The sequence below is a fragment of the Nothoprocta perdicaria genome, unplaced genomic scaffold (genome assembly GCF_003342845.1).
Source record: "Nothoprocta perdicaria isolate Ctin4 unplaced genomic scaffold, notPer1 scaffold_82, whole genome shotgun sequence".
NCBI classification, from domain to species: Eukaryota; Metazoa; Chordata; class Aves; order Tinamiformes; family Tinamidae; genus Nothoprocta; species Nothoprocta perdicaria.
This window is the reverse complement of record NW_020456110.1, coordinates 1,118,531-1,133,526: the sequence shown is the minus strand read 5'-3', so window position 1 is coordinate 1,133,526 and position 14,996 is coordinate 1,118,531. Positions and strand designations below refer to the sequence as shown.

The 14,996-nt window shown below is 37.5% G+C and overlaps 1 protein-coding gene across 2 annotated transcripts in view; it reads left to right on the top strand.

Annotated features, from left to right (window-relative positions):
• Positions 1-14,996, top strand: part of PRUNE2 (prune homolog 2) — a 98,172-nt gene that overhangs the window by 79,513 nt on the left and 3,663 nt on the right. The window contains exons 10-15 of one of the 2 annotated variants that reach the window (XM_026052017.1): positions 1,121-1,297; positions 6,585-6,687; positions 8,620-8,751; positions 8,905-8,991; positions 11,558-11,656; positions 14,078-14,116. In XM_026052017.1, the coding sequence (XP_025907802.1) occupies positions 1,121-1,297; positions 6,585-6,687; positions 8,620-8,751; positions 8,905-8,991; positions 11,558-11,656; positions 14,078-14,116 (637 nt within the window). The remainder of the gene's footprint in view (positions 1-1,120; positions 1,298-6,584; positions 6,688-8,619; positions 8,752-8,904; positions 8,992-11,557; positions 11,657-14,077; positions 14,117-14,996) is intronic. The other variant, XM_026052018.1, reaches the window with a different exon arrangement.

Here is a 14,996-nt window from a genome sequence, read left to right as displayed (position 1 = left end):
TTATTCTTGCAGATCCTGAGTATTGCTATAAAAGAATAAATTGTTTCACTGCTTGTTCAACATATATATATAATACAGGAAATGTGTAGAATCTTTAAAGTCAAGATATAATAATGTGTGAACTTAACCACAAGGCAAAGGTGCTCCAGCAAGAGAAATGCTGTTTTATTCAGTAACTAAAGAAGAAAATGAAGTAATGCTGTGGAAAGAATCAGTCTTAATAACACTTCTTATGTACCCAGCCATTAAGTTTGATAAAGTGGAATGCAGTAAAACATGTTGCAACTGCTGTCTCGTCAGTGTGCAAGGAAAACACAGGTTCTGTTAATACTTTACAGCCTTTCCAAGCTAAGAGTGTCCAGCAGAGAGCCTGCACTATGACACTGCAGAATCTTTTAAGAGACATGCAGTTTGTTGATCGTGGTCACTGAGGTTGTGGACCCATTCCCTTATGTGCTGATGGGAACAGCCAAATTGTGTTAATGCCTTGTGCTTTGTAACGGAAAAGGAACTGATGTTTAAACATGACTGGAAATCCCACAGGGAGGTGAATGCTGTGCTTAAGATATCAAAGGTATWTTTAAGCATACCCTATGGCTGGAACAGCTGAACATGAATGTTCTTCACATTTGCTGGTACCAAATGTGAAGGGATCAGAGAACAGAAGTTGGAGGAGGAAGAAAGGAGTTGAAATGTTGTAGTTGTGGGTAGTCTCTCATTGGACAATAGGGATCATTAAGCTCCATAATTTGCATTTTAGCACACTTGCCATACTAATTGCACAAAGGATGTTAGAGAGCTACAAGACAGCAACCAACTGGTTTTACTAAGGTTATGAGTTTTATCTTATTGCCAGAAAAAAGCAAAAATCCTTGGGTAGTGTTCTGCGTGGCTATATATGTTGCTGTTGTTATTATGTTCATAATGATGATAATCTTTTCTTTAAAAAAAAAAGTCTTCTCATTTCATGTTCATTTTCTGCTCTTATTTGCAACAGTGAAGATCCAGAATAGTGCTCTGAAAAGCCACTTGTTTTCAGTTATTTACTTAAAATGTGTTTAACAGGAAAATATACAGAGAATTTGCATGAAGATTTAATATATGCAATTTTATTTTTCAGAACACCAGACAGGCATTAAGGATGCTTCCCAGGAGGAGTCTGAATCAATTCCAGAATACACTGCTGAGGAGGAGAGAGAGGACAATAGGTTATGGAGAACGGTGGTTATTGGAGAACAAGAGCAAAGRATTGATATGAAAGTCATTGAACCCTACAAAAAGGTCATTTCACATGGAGGTATGAAGGCCCTGAGTGCATTTTTTAGACTGAAGTGAAAAATCGTGCTTTAGTAAGCATACTAATAGGGAGAAAGAGAGCTTATTTTTCAGACAGGCCTCTAAGCAATGAGTTGACTGACTCTGTAATTACAGAAACATTATAGAATCTTAGAGCCCATATTTATACCTATTAGGAAGAGAAGAGAATATCACAGTAGAAAGAGTACCAATAAACTACTGGTATTGCCCTAATAATAAGCCCAAGTTTAGATGTTTTCAGTGTGTTTRTAGGATCCTGAATTAAAAAGATATATTTTGAGAAGATAGACAGGGCTCTTAAGAAACCTTCAAAAGAACAGAAGCCAGAGTCATCTGCTGGAGCCTCATAGAGGAATATTCAGAAAAACACCACTTGCCCTTGCGTCAGGACAAGTCTTTTCTGTTTTGTGAGGACATCAGCCAGTGTTGGAGGAGATCAGCCAGTAGGTATAAACTGTATTTTTCTGTCATAGCTTCTGTACCTATAGAAGTGATGGCTGACATGGAAGACTTACTGTAATCTTAACAGATAGACCATTCTGTTATCTGTAACTTCAGTGCCATGCTAAATTATTCTTGGAAGCCTTAATTTGAACTCACTCACTCGGTTAAGTCTTTAATTACACTAGTGAAGCAAACTGAGTCCATCTGAAGTAAAATGGCAGAAGAAAAATACAAATGAATCAACCATGTTTTCAGTTCAGGAAAACAAAGAGCAATGAATACTTTGAATACAATAGAGTTTTAGTGTTAATAAGTAAACCAAGATACAGGTGTTAGTAATAATCTAGTAATAAACTTCTTTTGAGCAGAACTTCTTTAAAAGAAGTAATAAACTTCTTTTGAGCAGGAAAAAAACCCTTTTGTTGTATAGAAAGAGTTCTTGAAAATTCCATGCTCTAGATTATCGCTAAAACTTCCTGCACGATGAAGTATGGTGCTCTGTGAAGTGGTGCATGCTGCACAGGGCTTCACAGTTCCAAACAGGACTAGCTAAACAAAAAATGTAGTTTTCCTTGAGGCCTCCATTCCATGCTCCTGCAATTAAGTTCCTTAAGTTATTTTCTGTCATTTATAATCATCAGCATGTAGACTTTCACCAGCAGTTACTTCATGTAGCTTTGTGTAATTTATTAATAATTATCAAATGGTGTCAAATATAACATATATTTTGAAGTAGAAAAAATGATGTCTCTCATGCTTTTTATATTATGTCCTTAGCTTATCTCTTTGCTGTCTTATTGCCTTATTCTCTAACTTCTTTAGAGAATGTGTGCTTCAGGGATTACTAAGATATTTATATATAAATTAGTTCAAATGTATAGTAACACCATTATTCACTATGAAGAATGAGTATCAGTAAGTTTAAGTAGGTGAAGATGTAGTTCTTAATCAATGAGCACTACTCGACTATTGAAAAGGGATTGGTTCCAGTGCCAACTTCAGGACTCTCTGATGGTAATGATAAGGACGTAAGAGTCCATGGGAGTGTGTGCCACTCAATTKGTCCCCCAGTGTGAAATAATCAGGATTCAGTTTTAGGTCTTCATGACTGATAAGCAAGTACTCTATAAGTATACTACTCACCACTGCTTCTGCAACCGATTCCTTGTTACGATATCTCTGTTGTCTATGAATGAATTCGGTTAAGCAGTGTGGTAGAAAGAAGGGCTTAGTTTTAATGAAAATGTATCTGTGATGAGGACTGTTGCCAGAGGTGTGAACTGTACTGATTTAATGTTCATATTCAGCTCTTATGATTTATCCTCTTTTGAATGAAATAATTAAATTAAGTTGTTGAACCTGTCAAATTACCAAAACATAAATGATTGTTCCTAGGGTTTATGACCATTACTCTTTACAGAAGTGGCACTATCTCACTTAGCACTTCTTTTGGAAATCATAGCCTTTTCATTTGGAATAATGAGTCTATAGTAATCCCATTCTGTGCACTGCCTGCTTCCCAGAGTACCTCATGCCAAAATACAGAGGCATTTATTTAGCACCAATGGTGCTAACATTTGTATTAACTTGCTACTTTTTGAGTGTATTGTATGCTTGATTTTTGTTTGTCTGACATCTTGTTTTGTTAGATAAGAAAGTGCAATAAATCCCTGGGAAAAAAAAATATAAAGAATGACTCAAAATTGAGATAAAGAACATTAGACTACCTTTGTCTTCACATGACTCTTGATTGATAACTTAGCTATTGTAAAAGAAACTGTAAAATGTAAGAGTAAATTCCAGGCTTCCACTGGTTGAAATTTATCTGATCTCCACTGGTTGAAATTTTTCTGGAAATTTAACTATATGAAGGAAAAGAGGACTGGATTAATTTTTATGCTTGTGAAGTGGCAGAGCTCTCCATTACAGTTGTGGATATTCAATGATTTTAATGTATAGGCCATAGGAAAACTTGGAGAACTTCTGCAACCAGTTGATGATCTCTTTGGCTATACTTAAATATTTTTTGATCATTTTAGAGGGCCAAAAGTATTTCCTATCACCTAAAGATTAAGCAAAGATTTTGTCTAAAGTAAGTTATTTAATCAGATCTGCTATCCCTTGAGTATTCAGTGATATACTGAACATTTGTTCCTGCAAAATAGTAGGTAATGTTTGTTTCAGAATCTAGATAGTAGCTACAAAACAGAAAAGAGGAGAAGAGGTAAAGCTTGCCAATCCGTGGGTGAGGTTTCCCTCCATATGTGTCAATGGAGAGATTTCTCAGTGATCTCTCACTTTGTGCAGACTCAGAATTTAGGCACGTGTCTGTTAACAGCTTCTAGTGATGGTTTAAAAAGCACTTCTCCCTTGGGTGAACATTCCTTGTCTATAGGCAGGTATGTGAAAAGGTAGTTTAAATTGATCTATTGATTGATTTTTCTTGTATGTGCTGTTGAAAGGGTGGCAGCTGCGCATAATTATTTTGTTTTACAAATGCAAAGTGGGCTGTGAGGTTTGTGGACACACCTGCTGGCTGCAGTGTGGTTCTGCTGCCAAACTCCTGAGCCAGTTGGAAGGGCTGCCTTATGACAGCATGGTGTTAGTTGTCCTGAAAATCTCTTAAGGCTTTCTCTTTAAAATTTTATATAATGATGGAAGTCCCCTCCCTATTTGAAAAGTAGAGGAAAAAACTGCTGTCTTATTCCATAATCATTTAGCTCAGCAGTTAGCTAGGATGGGATAGGGGAACTGACCACAATCTCTCTGGTAATGTACAAGTCTAACTGATAAGACCGACTATACCAGAGAATAAAATGAAGTGGTGAGTGTGGGAGGAGTTTCTTCCCCCATCCTCATGCACATTTCTGCTAGAGAATGCAGTTCAGCTCTTTGAACGTAGCTACAGGATCTTCTCTAGAACACCAGGGCCAGTCAGTCATACCTGTACCTTAGACTTTCCTTGTTAGCTGTTCCTAACATCCAAGCTCTCCGACACCATGGGATAGCTCTCCCACACATTACATGGCTTGGTCTGATTGTATTCACATTGCTGCTTGTCCCAAACTCAGGCTCTAGTCCTATGCTCTTCTGCCTGTCCCCGTCCTGCAACAGAATGGGTTGCAAGGCACCAGTATGAGACTGCAGAAGACAGAGCATATATGCTGGACCCAATAGCTCTGGAAGCCTCTCTGTAGATTAGCTGGTTTCTGGACTCTGGGAGCTACTGCACAGGGCTGGAAAGGCAGGAGATGCCAGCGTCATGGGCAGGATGGAGTTAAGGATAAGGATATGTAACCTCCTGCAGTGTCCAAACAATACAGTGGATGAGGTCTAGGCTAGCATTCATAATTTGATGTTGGTAAAATAAATATGTACCATCAGCTTATTGAATACATTGTATTTGGTCAAATCTGCCAAATCAAATTCAGAAAAAGATCAATATCATCTTTCAGCAGGCAGTTTTGCCAAGACTTGATTTAAAGTGATATGACTYAAGGCAGAAGGATTACATGTGACATACAAATTTTTCTTTCTAAGGCTTATGCTTTTTTATGACTGCTCTTTGTAAAAAGGGAAGCAATGATGTTTAATGTCCTTGTAGGAGTAGCTGAGTGCCCTGAAGGAAGAGCCTCTCTTCATTACACTTTTGTTTGAGATTATGTTGAGGTTACTCCACTATGCCTCTCCTTAGTGTGAAATATTTCATGGTTAGGTGTCTTGACACACTTTTCCAGGGCTTTAGAAATCTTTTAAAAATAGATTTCTTCAAAACCATAAAGATAGTGGCCATTAAAAATGCAAAGAGAGACTTGCTTAACATAAACATCTTATTCCAGCTAGCTAAGACTTAGTTTAGGTGCTGAATAAGAAAGGAGAAACTCCATCAAGGTTAGTTTCTCCCTGCCCTCTGTCTTTCAGGTCTTCCCTAAGTATACCGTGTCTCTATTRCTGTGCATCACTAGTGCTCCTGCAATACAGCCATTTCTACAGTATCTTTACAAATTCCCTCAAGATTATTCATATCTTTTAAATAAATCCCAGCCTTCGCTTGTAATTCAGAAATATTTTATATATATTATTAGTAACATAGTAGCCCATAGGAATTGTAAAATATTATGGAAAAGGCTGATCAGTTTAAGTACATCATAAACTTTGCATATTATCACTTTCTGTTATGTCTCCTAAGTTGCTGTACTGTCCACTAGCAGCTTTGGGGCTTTTCAGCTGCAGGTGTGTCCTGCTGACGCCCCATAGAAGACCTGCTTTGGGCAATTGGAGTGTCCTAGCTTGTCCCWGCTAACAAGTATTTTCCACAAAGCTTGTGGCAGGGAATTTAACTAATTACTAGGAGACTTTAAGCATAGTGGGGTTCAGTCATAACTGTTATATTGTGAGGCCTTTAAAGCTGTACAGATAAACTGGATGGTGAAACTTTGGAAATTCTTATTCAAAGGATGCTGTAGATGAAGTGTAGGATATTTTCTTCAGCCACTTGTTCTTGAGACTAGGGGGATTGTTGAGCACATGCTTACTGTACAGATGCAATGAACCAGGGCTTCATGTAAGATTGTGTTACTAACAAGAAGGAGTTTTCTCACTAGCTACTGTAAAATTTATTCATGTTAGTGCTTAGCATGCTTTCCAGGAATTTGGCAAAACAGTGTGACCTACCTCTTATCACTTGATAATAGTTTATTTGCTTTCTATCTTCTTCAAAATTGACATATACACTCTATTCCATGACCATGACATTTCTTTTTAAATTTATCTTGTTTAGAGCCTTTGACAAAATAAAAATGCCTTTTTTGTTTTCTCCACAGGATACTATGGTGATGGTCTGAATGCTATCATTGTGTTTRCTGCATGCTTCTTGCCAGACAGCAGTCGAACTGATTACAACTATGTCATGGAAAATCTTTTCCTGTGAGTGATATGTAGCAATGTGACAGTCTTTTAAGTTAATACTCATAATTCTGTAGTGAGAGAGAACCTGTAACTAAGAGGTAATATAGGTCGTTAGAAGGGGAGTGATCTCAATGGGAAGGGAAACAGCAATTTGGGGTAAACTCCTCAGTGGAGCATTTTTCAGGTATTTTTTACGTACCTGCACTCCCCAAATTAAGGTGTCCTTGTCAGGACCAAATCTGATTATAATAATACCCTGAACAACAAGGGATATACWATCTGCAGCACTAGTGGGCCTACAATGATTGCACTGTTTCACTAGCAGTTCCCAGCACTTGCTGAGGACAGTGAGCAGGGACCTAGATCACCGGATTGTTTTTTGTTGTCATTGTGTATTATATATTGCTGTGATGTATCATTGTGTATTATATTTTGAATATATTCTGTTGCTCTAGGACCTACAGGGGCACTTTATGGCTCTTGTTTTAAAAATGCAGAGTAGCCAACATTTGATGATTAGGAACAGCTAAAGTACTTTTCTGGACTTAAGCTGCTCCCAAATCAGTTGCTAAAAATGGCAGAGACAAGTTGGGCTGGACACAATTTTGCCAAGTGAACCCAAATTTATTTCAGCTTTTAACAAGCAAAATTACTCCTAATAGCAACCTAGCTTGGCAGCCAAAAACTGTGCAGCTGCCCTGAACAGCCTGAAGCTAGTTCCACTTACAGCTGTTGAAAAATCAATCATTCCAGAACCACGTATGCTAAAATCCCAAAGCTGCTGGAGGCCTGGCCTTCACCATTTGCTACGTACAAGGTGCCAGACCTTGCTGCAAGAGCACAAGCCCCACAGAATTCCAGCCCATAAAGATGTAGTTGAGGGTAGCCGAAGTGCTCAACACCGTGTGTTCATGTGAAAAAGTTCTCTTTCAGGTCAGACCAACCGCTAGCATTTGTCTGAAAGAGAGGTCTCTAAGTCCCCCATGTCATTTGCAGTACCGGATTTACACAATGCCCAGAGATTTGCAATGGAAGAATTCCTACAGTAGCTTTAACCTACTAGCTAGCTTTTAACTAGCAAACAAATCTGCCGATAACTGTGATTGACATTAAACAGTTGTTCTTCAAATTCACTGAAGGCCCCTTTTCAAAGGCAGAATTGTAGGTAGTTGAACTTGGCAGAAGAAGCCATTTCGAGCTTTAAGAGGCTTTTCCGCTTCCATTAAGGATATCATCAAAGTATATTTTACATCCCACTCTCTGTTGGAGTAGTGGAACAGAGAGCTCACTGTGGCTCACTTYGGCTGTGCACCTTCAGCTTATTTTAAGACTTAAGAGATTCATAATTCTCCCTAGCACAATAGGAACTGGAAAAGAAAATGTCCCCTTCTTGTATATGTAAGCCTGTTAATTGCTTTGAAAGGGAGTTTGAYGATCTACAACATAGCCAGTAATTGAGATGTATATGTATATTATATATGTAAAAATATATGTAAGCTCCTTTCTGTTGAGTCCTGTAGGGGTATGAAGACCTGCAAATCATTAAATCTCTTCACATTTTGTATAACATCTTTATATAACTTTTTTTTCCCTTAAATATAAATGGTTATATCTCAGAAATTCTGGGAACTCCCTTGTAAAATTTCTTGATTAAGCATGTTTAAGAGAGAAAAAATAACACCTGTGGGATTGGAAAACTAATTGTGAAACTGAGTTTTCGGAAGGAAACCCTAGTGTCTGAAGATAAGGCTATGGTTTTCTATTTATAGTTGTGTGGTAAGCATGGTCAACAGTTGTAAATATCTACTTTCAGTTGAAACAAAAAGAAAACATTGCCTTATGGTAAATTCCTTAATTTGCATAGATGTATGCCTAATGGGCTGCATTTATTAGGCTTAAATGGATTATATTAAAAGAAAATATGCTCAGTTGCTTCTGTTCATTTTTCAGGTATGTAATAAGTACCTTAGAACTGATGGTGGCGGAAGACTATATGATTGTCTACTTGAATGGAGCAACGCCAAGGAGGAGGATGCCAGGACTTGGCTGGATGAAAAAATGTTACCAGATGATTGATCGACGGTGAGCAGTGTTTTCCCCTCAGATCTGCAGCCATTAATTTAAACTGTTAGGAATTTCTTTGTCTCTGTTGTATGACATTGTTCACATTATATGATCTTTCTATATGTTTTGTCTGGTTTTGTTTTTAAATGAAATGGTTTCTTTTTGACTTAGATTAAGGAAGAACCTGAAATCATTTATTATTGTCCATCCATCATGGTTTATCAGGACAATCCTGGCTCTGACACGACCTTTYATAAGGTATGCAGTGAATATTGTGTGGGTTTTTTTGTTTGTTTGATTGGCCCTAAAGATAGTGAAGCTCCTAAATAATCAAACATGGCTGTTMATGTCCAACAAGAAGGTTGTCATTTTACAGTTCTTGCTGGGATTTTGACAATTGCAGTTGTCTTCCCACTTTTAGGGCTGGAAAACAAGTTGAATGATGAATAAAGGGAATAAACAGTGCATACATTGCAGGCATGTTTTTGTATGCCTATATGTGCATGCAGAACTGGAAATTTATTGCTTTAAAAATCTCTTAGTTTATTCTGAGTTTAGCTAAAATGCATGTGGGGAGTCTGGACAAATCACCCTATTTAAAAARTAGGGGCCAGAGGACAAGTTAAAGCTACAATTATGTTTAAAAAATAAAACTAAAAATGCGGATYATCCAGGAAGACTTCGAGCATCCTGAGCTCTGTGAAGGCCTAAGAGACCAAATTCCACCCCCTAAATTCTACCACCAAGAATATTTCTTTGATCAGTAAACAAGAATAGAAGTATTTCAGATACCGAAGGCCTCGTAGATTGTTGAAGAAGACAGACAAGCATGCATTTGAAATCCTGTCATCAGAGAGAGTAGAGTGGCAGGTACAAAAAAGAGTTGCTGCAGGCAAGAGGAGATGCATCTCATCTACACCAGCTACACAGAGAATAACATGCATCTTGACAGACTGCAGAGAAATCTGCCCCAGACTACAGACAAGAGCCCCRAAGGTGTCAGTGAGAGGATCCTGGCAGAGAATCTGGGCATGGGGAGATGAGCGAGTTCTCCCGTCACTGCCAAAGTGTGACAGGCAGAAATCATAACAAAGGTTATTGTTTCTCATATGGTGACTATTACCAAGCAGAAAATGAGAACCAAGAAAAATAGTATAACTCGAATGCAGTTGTGAAAATTAGCAATAGTTGTTGTGGGACTCAGTTGCTTTTAGTATCTGAGGTTATTCTGTTGTCACCCTGTTTCCTCACAGAGAAAAGGTGGTCAGTAAAATTAAAATCAAAGATGCAGCATCTGCATCAATTCATGAGTAGCAGTAGCCACAAGCACTACATTGGCAAACTGAGGAAAAAAATTCATATGAACGATGAAGAGAATTAAAAGTACAAAATTTAAGACAATAAGACCAGTTAAAAATTCTATTTCAGCCAAGAAGTGGATTGAGTATATGTTGGAAGTAAAAGAAAGTGAAGTACAGATGGAAGCTGTAAAAAGATGGGCCATAAATGTGGCCAGTGTGACTTGGGTTGAAGAAGAGTTGAGAGTGTGAAGTATTTGAATCCTGACTGAGGACAAAGAGCCTTAGAAAAAGGGAAATAAAAAAAAAAAATGACAGCAAAAATAGAAAGAGTTGGATTCAGGTCCTACATACCATTTATGGTAAATCATTCATTTATGATAAATCATTCATTTATCACTTACCTSTTATTCATGGTAGACACCTTTTTAGCTGAGTTAGGCATGAAATTAGATTTTTAGTAAAACAAGTACTGTGAAAGATTTTCAGCATTTGGTGGAGATGCTCAATCAATAGAARATTCAACACAAGTGGCAACATGCCTTGCATAAAGTTAGAAAGAAACAAGGACTTCTTATTTTAAGCATGTATTTAGAATTGTGGTACATGGACTTCCACATGAAGCAAATAGATTGCAATCAGTCACTGTCGTGGAGGTGGTGGACCCAGGAGRAACACCAAGAGGAAAAAAATTTGACTAAGAAGAAATGTGGCAGTAACTTTTGGCTAAGAGCTCTTTCAGATGCTTTGTGTTGTCTGATCATACTCCTGAATCAATGGGAAATAGGAACAGTATATTGTGTTTTTCAAGGCCCAGGCTTAAAAATATTCAYTCTCAATATGCATTCATCACATTTCTAGTGTTAAAAGACTGTCTAAATATGATCAGAGGTGAACATGTAGAATWGCTTGGAGTCAAAGTAAAAAGATACAACCCTAATAGACAAATATCAATAAATGAGATTAAACAGATGATTCAGATTAAGCAATAGTCTTGTTAAAYATATTTTCTGAATAATCATATAGCACAAATTGGATTAAGCAAGGAATATACTTTATCACAGTACAACCCAACACTAAGAACAGACACGCACATACACAGTCAAATCTATTTGAACCTGAAGTGAAGTTCAACTCTATTCTRTCTGGTGAGGAATCATAGTCAATTCTAAATGCCAATTCATCACAATCACTTGAAGTAATATGCTACAGGGAATTRGGTTATTTTTGGAATTTGAATATATTGTCTTTAAACTGTAAAACTAGTTGCATTTCCCTAGTGTGTACGCATTACAATTTATAATGCTGTCCTAAATATTATGATGCAGTGCAGCCTGGCCAGAGAACTGCCAAAGCTCTAAGCCTGATTTCACCCTCACTAGAACACAGACACGTTCGAGATGACCAGAACTATAATTGGAATATAAATAAGCAACTGCTTAGATTACAAGTAAATGTCTCTTTTTGTTTATTTTTGGCAATCATGGGAGAAAATTCAATTTACTCATGCTGTTTCTGTGTTGCAGCTCTAAGTTCAGCAGTAAGATACAGTATGTCAGCACCCTGGCAGAGCTCCGTGAGATGATTCCAATGGAATATGTGCACATACCCGAGAGCATTGTCAAGTAAGTGATCTGCTTGTGCTGATGACAAGTGTCTTCGCTGTCTAAGTACGCTCTCTACCAGACTTATGCAGCCTGGTTTTCCTTTGCAAGTCCTTTTTAGACATAGTAGCATTTGAGAGTTTGCAAGAAAATTTATATACTTGTATGAGATTTTGTAGCAAATGCTCACATTTTGTTTCAGAAAGAAATCCACTGTCAAAATCTGAAGCAGGGAAACATTCTGTCATTGAAAATTAAACCAAATAAAAATCCTAAGGGAACCAAAGTTTATAGGAAAAGGAAGGTTTTGTACATGATCAGTTGGTAAAAATGAAGTCAAACTTTAAGGCTCAAAGCTCTGTCCTCATTCTTAGGACTATATAATCAGAATAGGAAAAGACTGTTCTTTCACTGATTGTAAATCTGAAGGAAAAAATGAAGCCTTAATCCTTCCACAGACATTCCTTATATCTTATTTTTCCCTAAGTTTTACTGTGCTTTTAGTTTTTTTTAGCTCCTACAGAGCTTTGAAATGAAATAGTAATTCAAAAGAAAGCAGTTCAGTAGAAATCCACTGAAATTCCATAGATTCACCATTTCTTCTCTCATTGATTTTTCATGATTTAGCTCATAATCAGAATTGAAAGACAGTGTCAGTTTTTGCTGTCAAGGAATGCATTATTTTTTACATCTATGTGTCAAATGTGCTAAATTTTAAATAAAGACAAAAAAAAAGTTTAAGAAACTGTTTTGATGGGTGGATAAGTATCTGCTTACCTTTTCCTTACAGTTCAATAGTGACTTGATACAAAGAATATTTCCCTTCCAGCTCTCACAGATCCCTTCAACCCAGATAGGTTGTCTGKCCCATAGTAGTTATGGATGCAGCACTTTCCTTCTTCAGGCTAGTGGTTCCTTTGACATTAAGTCTTGTGCTGTAAATTCAGAGAGCAATTGGGAAGCCCAATTCTGTAGCAGCATTTGTGAAATTAGTAAATTGCCATCTTGAAATGGGGAGCTTCACTCAAGTTTATTTGCTTCTGAAATTATTTTATAGGTAGAGTGACTGCAAAGGATTTAGAGTAAGATGTGGGGTGAGAGATAGTATCTGATAAGAAAGATGTCTAGAATGTTAACACTCCTAATAGTCTTTAACCCTTTCTTCTTCCCTTCCTCTTTTTGTTCCTGAAACATTCCAGTTACCTTTGAGAAGAATCTTAACCCAGTCCTTTAGCAGTAGTGTTTTCTGTTCTTTCTAATTCTTGCTTTGTTTTATTGTTACCCTATGATGTCTTTTCTTTCCTGTGCATCAAAACTTCTTAAAGTCCATTCACCTGTCACACCAAAGGTGAAAGGTTTCCAGCACCAAAGAAACTTCAGGACTTAAAGCTCAGGAGGTTTTAGGGATATACTTATTCTTGTCATTAGCAGCTAGATGACAGACCTTGATTGCACTGAAGCAAATATGCAACGGTAAATAACAAGCCCCTTCATGGCAGGATTTTTCAGGATGGTCATGGTTTGAAGGCTCAGTGGATGTCTGCATTCAAGATACTGAGAATGGATATTCCAGCGTTAAAAAAAAAGAAGAGAGCGAAGTCAGAGCAGAGATGTTTTCCAGCTGGTAGTTTTAGATCCACTTCAAATTGTAAAAGATTCCTATAGCAAAATTAAAATGCAGCTTTTAGCATTGCTTCACTAGAGAGAACAAAAATACCACCATGGTCACAGTGAATTTTGCTTGTGGAAAGGACATAGGTTCATGGCACAGTTGGAAGTGCTTTTGTTGTTGTTTGATAGTATTTGCTKAAGTGAGATAGTGTGCCTGTTTTTTTCATATGAACATGTAATTTTTTTTTTCTCCACCTACTCTTACCTTGTAAGGTATGATGAAGAGAAGTATTTTAAGAGAAGAATGAGGTAAAATTTAYTTTCCAACCTGCACTGCTGCTCATAGTAGAATAAAATATTGTGATGCAGCCTTCCTCCTGAAGGTGACCTCAACAGCTGAATGAGAGAAGCCATGCAGTCCTTTGCAGACTTATTTAACCCTTCAAGCTGTTGAGATCAGCCTTCTTTGCGAGCAGAACTAACTAAACTCTAAATGCCTTTGACTTGGCTCAGGCTGCAGCTAATTTAGTTCTATCTGATGGAGCAACTAAATGCTTTCAGCTCTCTCCACTGAGCATGCCTCAGACCCCTGCTGCTTTCATATTTCTGCCTCCAAATAAGCTAAACAAGGAGTTACAAATTACAGGTGGGTTAAGAACATGAATAAATACACTAGTATTGAACTGAAGAGCTTTAGGTCCGTGCACAATAGCGTGCCCCTGTTTTAGAAGCATGTACAGTATCTGTTCTTTGCTGTGCTACTGCTCTGCTTTTCTCTTACGCTCTGCTTGCTTCTTTGTTTCTTTATATCAATAACTTTTACTCTCGCAGACTGGATGAAGAGCTGAGGGAAGCTTCAGAAACAGCTAAGTAAGACAGCTTTCAGCTAGATGCTGGCATTGTATTTGCTCGGGCCTCAGGAATGGGTTGAATGCAAGAGTATATGACGTGTTTGCTAAGCCAGCCAGCTCATAGTTTCAGTTCCTGTGAGTTGCCACATTGGAATTGACTTCCCTTCTCACTGTATGCAGCCTGTCTTTTTACAGCTGGGTCTCAGTGAGGATTAATCACATTCGTAGACTAGCTAAAAAACATTTAGCTGTTTTATGTGAATATTTTTTTTACAGTCACAGGGAGGACTGAAGTCACTTTTTTACTCAAAGTGGTTCACTAGACATTTTTTGCTCTGTTGTCCATTTTTTTTTAGTTTGTATTTAGTTTTGTTTGTCCATTTTTTTTTTGTTTGTATGTTTGTTTGTTTGTTGTTAATAAGGGCATTCTTTATACAACAATTTGCGAAGATAAGAATGCCTATTCTTTCGCTTGCTAAAAAAAGTGGCCCTTTCTTTCCATGTGTTTGTTGTCTGGGTTGATGGATAAATACTTGATAAGTACTGCATTGTCTAGGTTCAATTAATAAATCAATGTCTCAGGTGATGCTCAGGTATTTTAAACTCCAAAGTCTGTACTCTGATTCTGACATGCTAAGGCAGAGTGCAGTAAAGAACTACAGAGATGCCCAGCTGGAAGGACACAACCCTGCTCTTATTAAGAGAGCTCAGGGCACTGTCTTTGTGCACAGATTGTGCCTCGAACTCCAGTGCTAGGTGCTGTTTTTTATAAACTAATTTTTGCTGAATTTTATAACCTAAGATTCTGTTTCGGAAGTCTCTTTTCAGTCTCATACCTTTAACTTGTACACTTTAGTGTTACTGCCTTGCAGCTCCTTTCTCTCTCTCTCTGTCTCTCT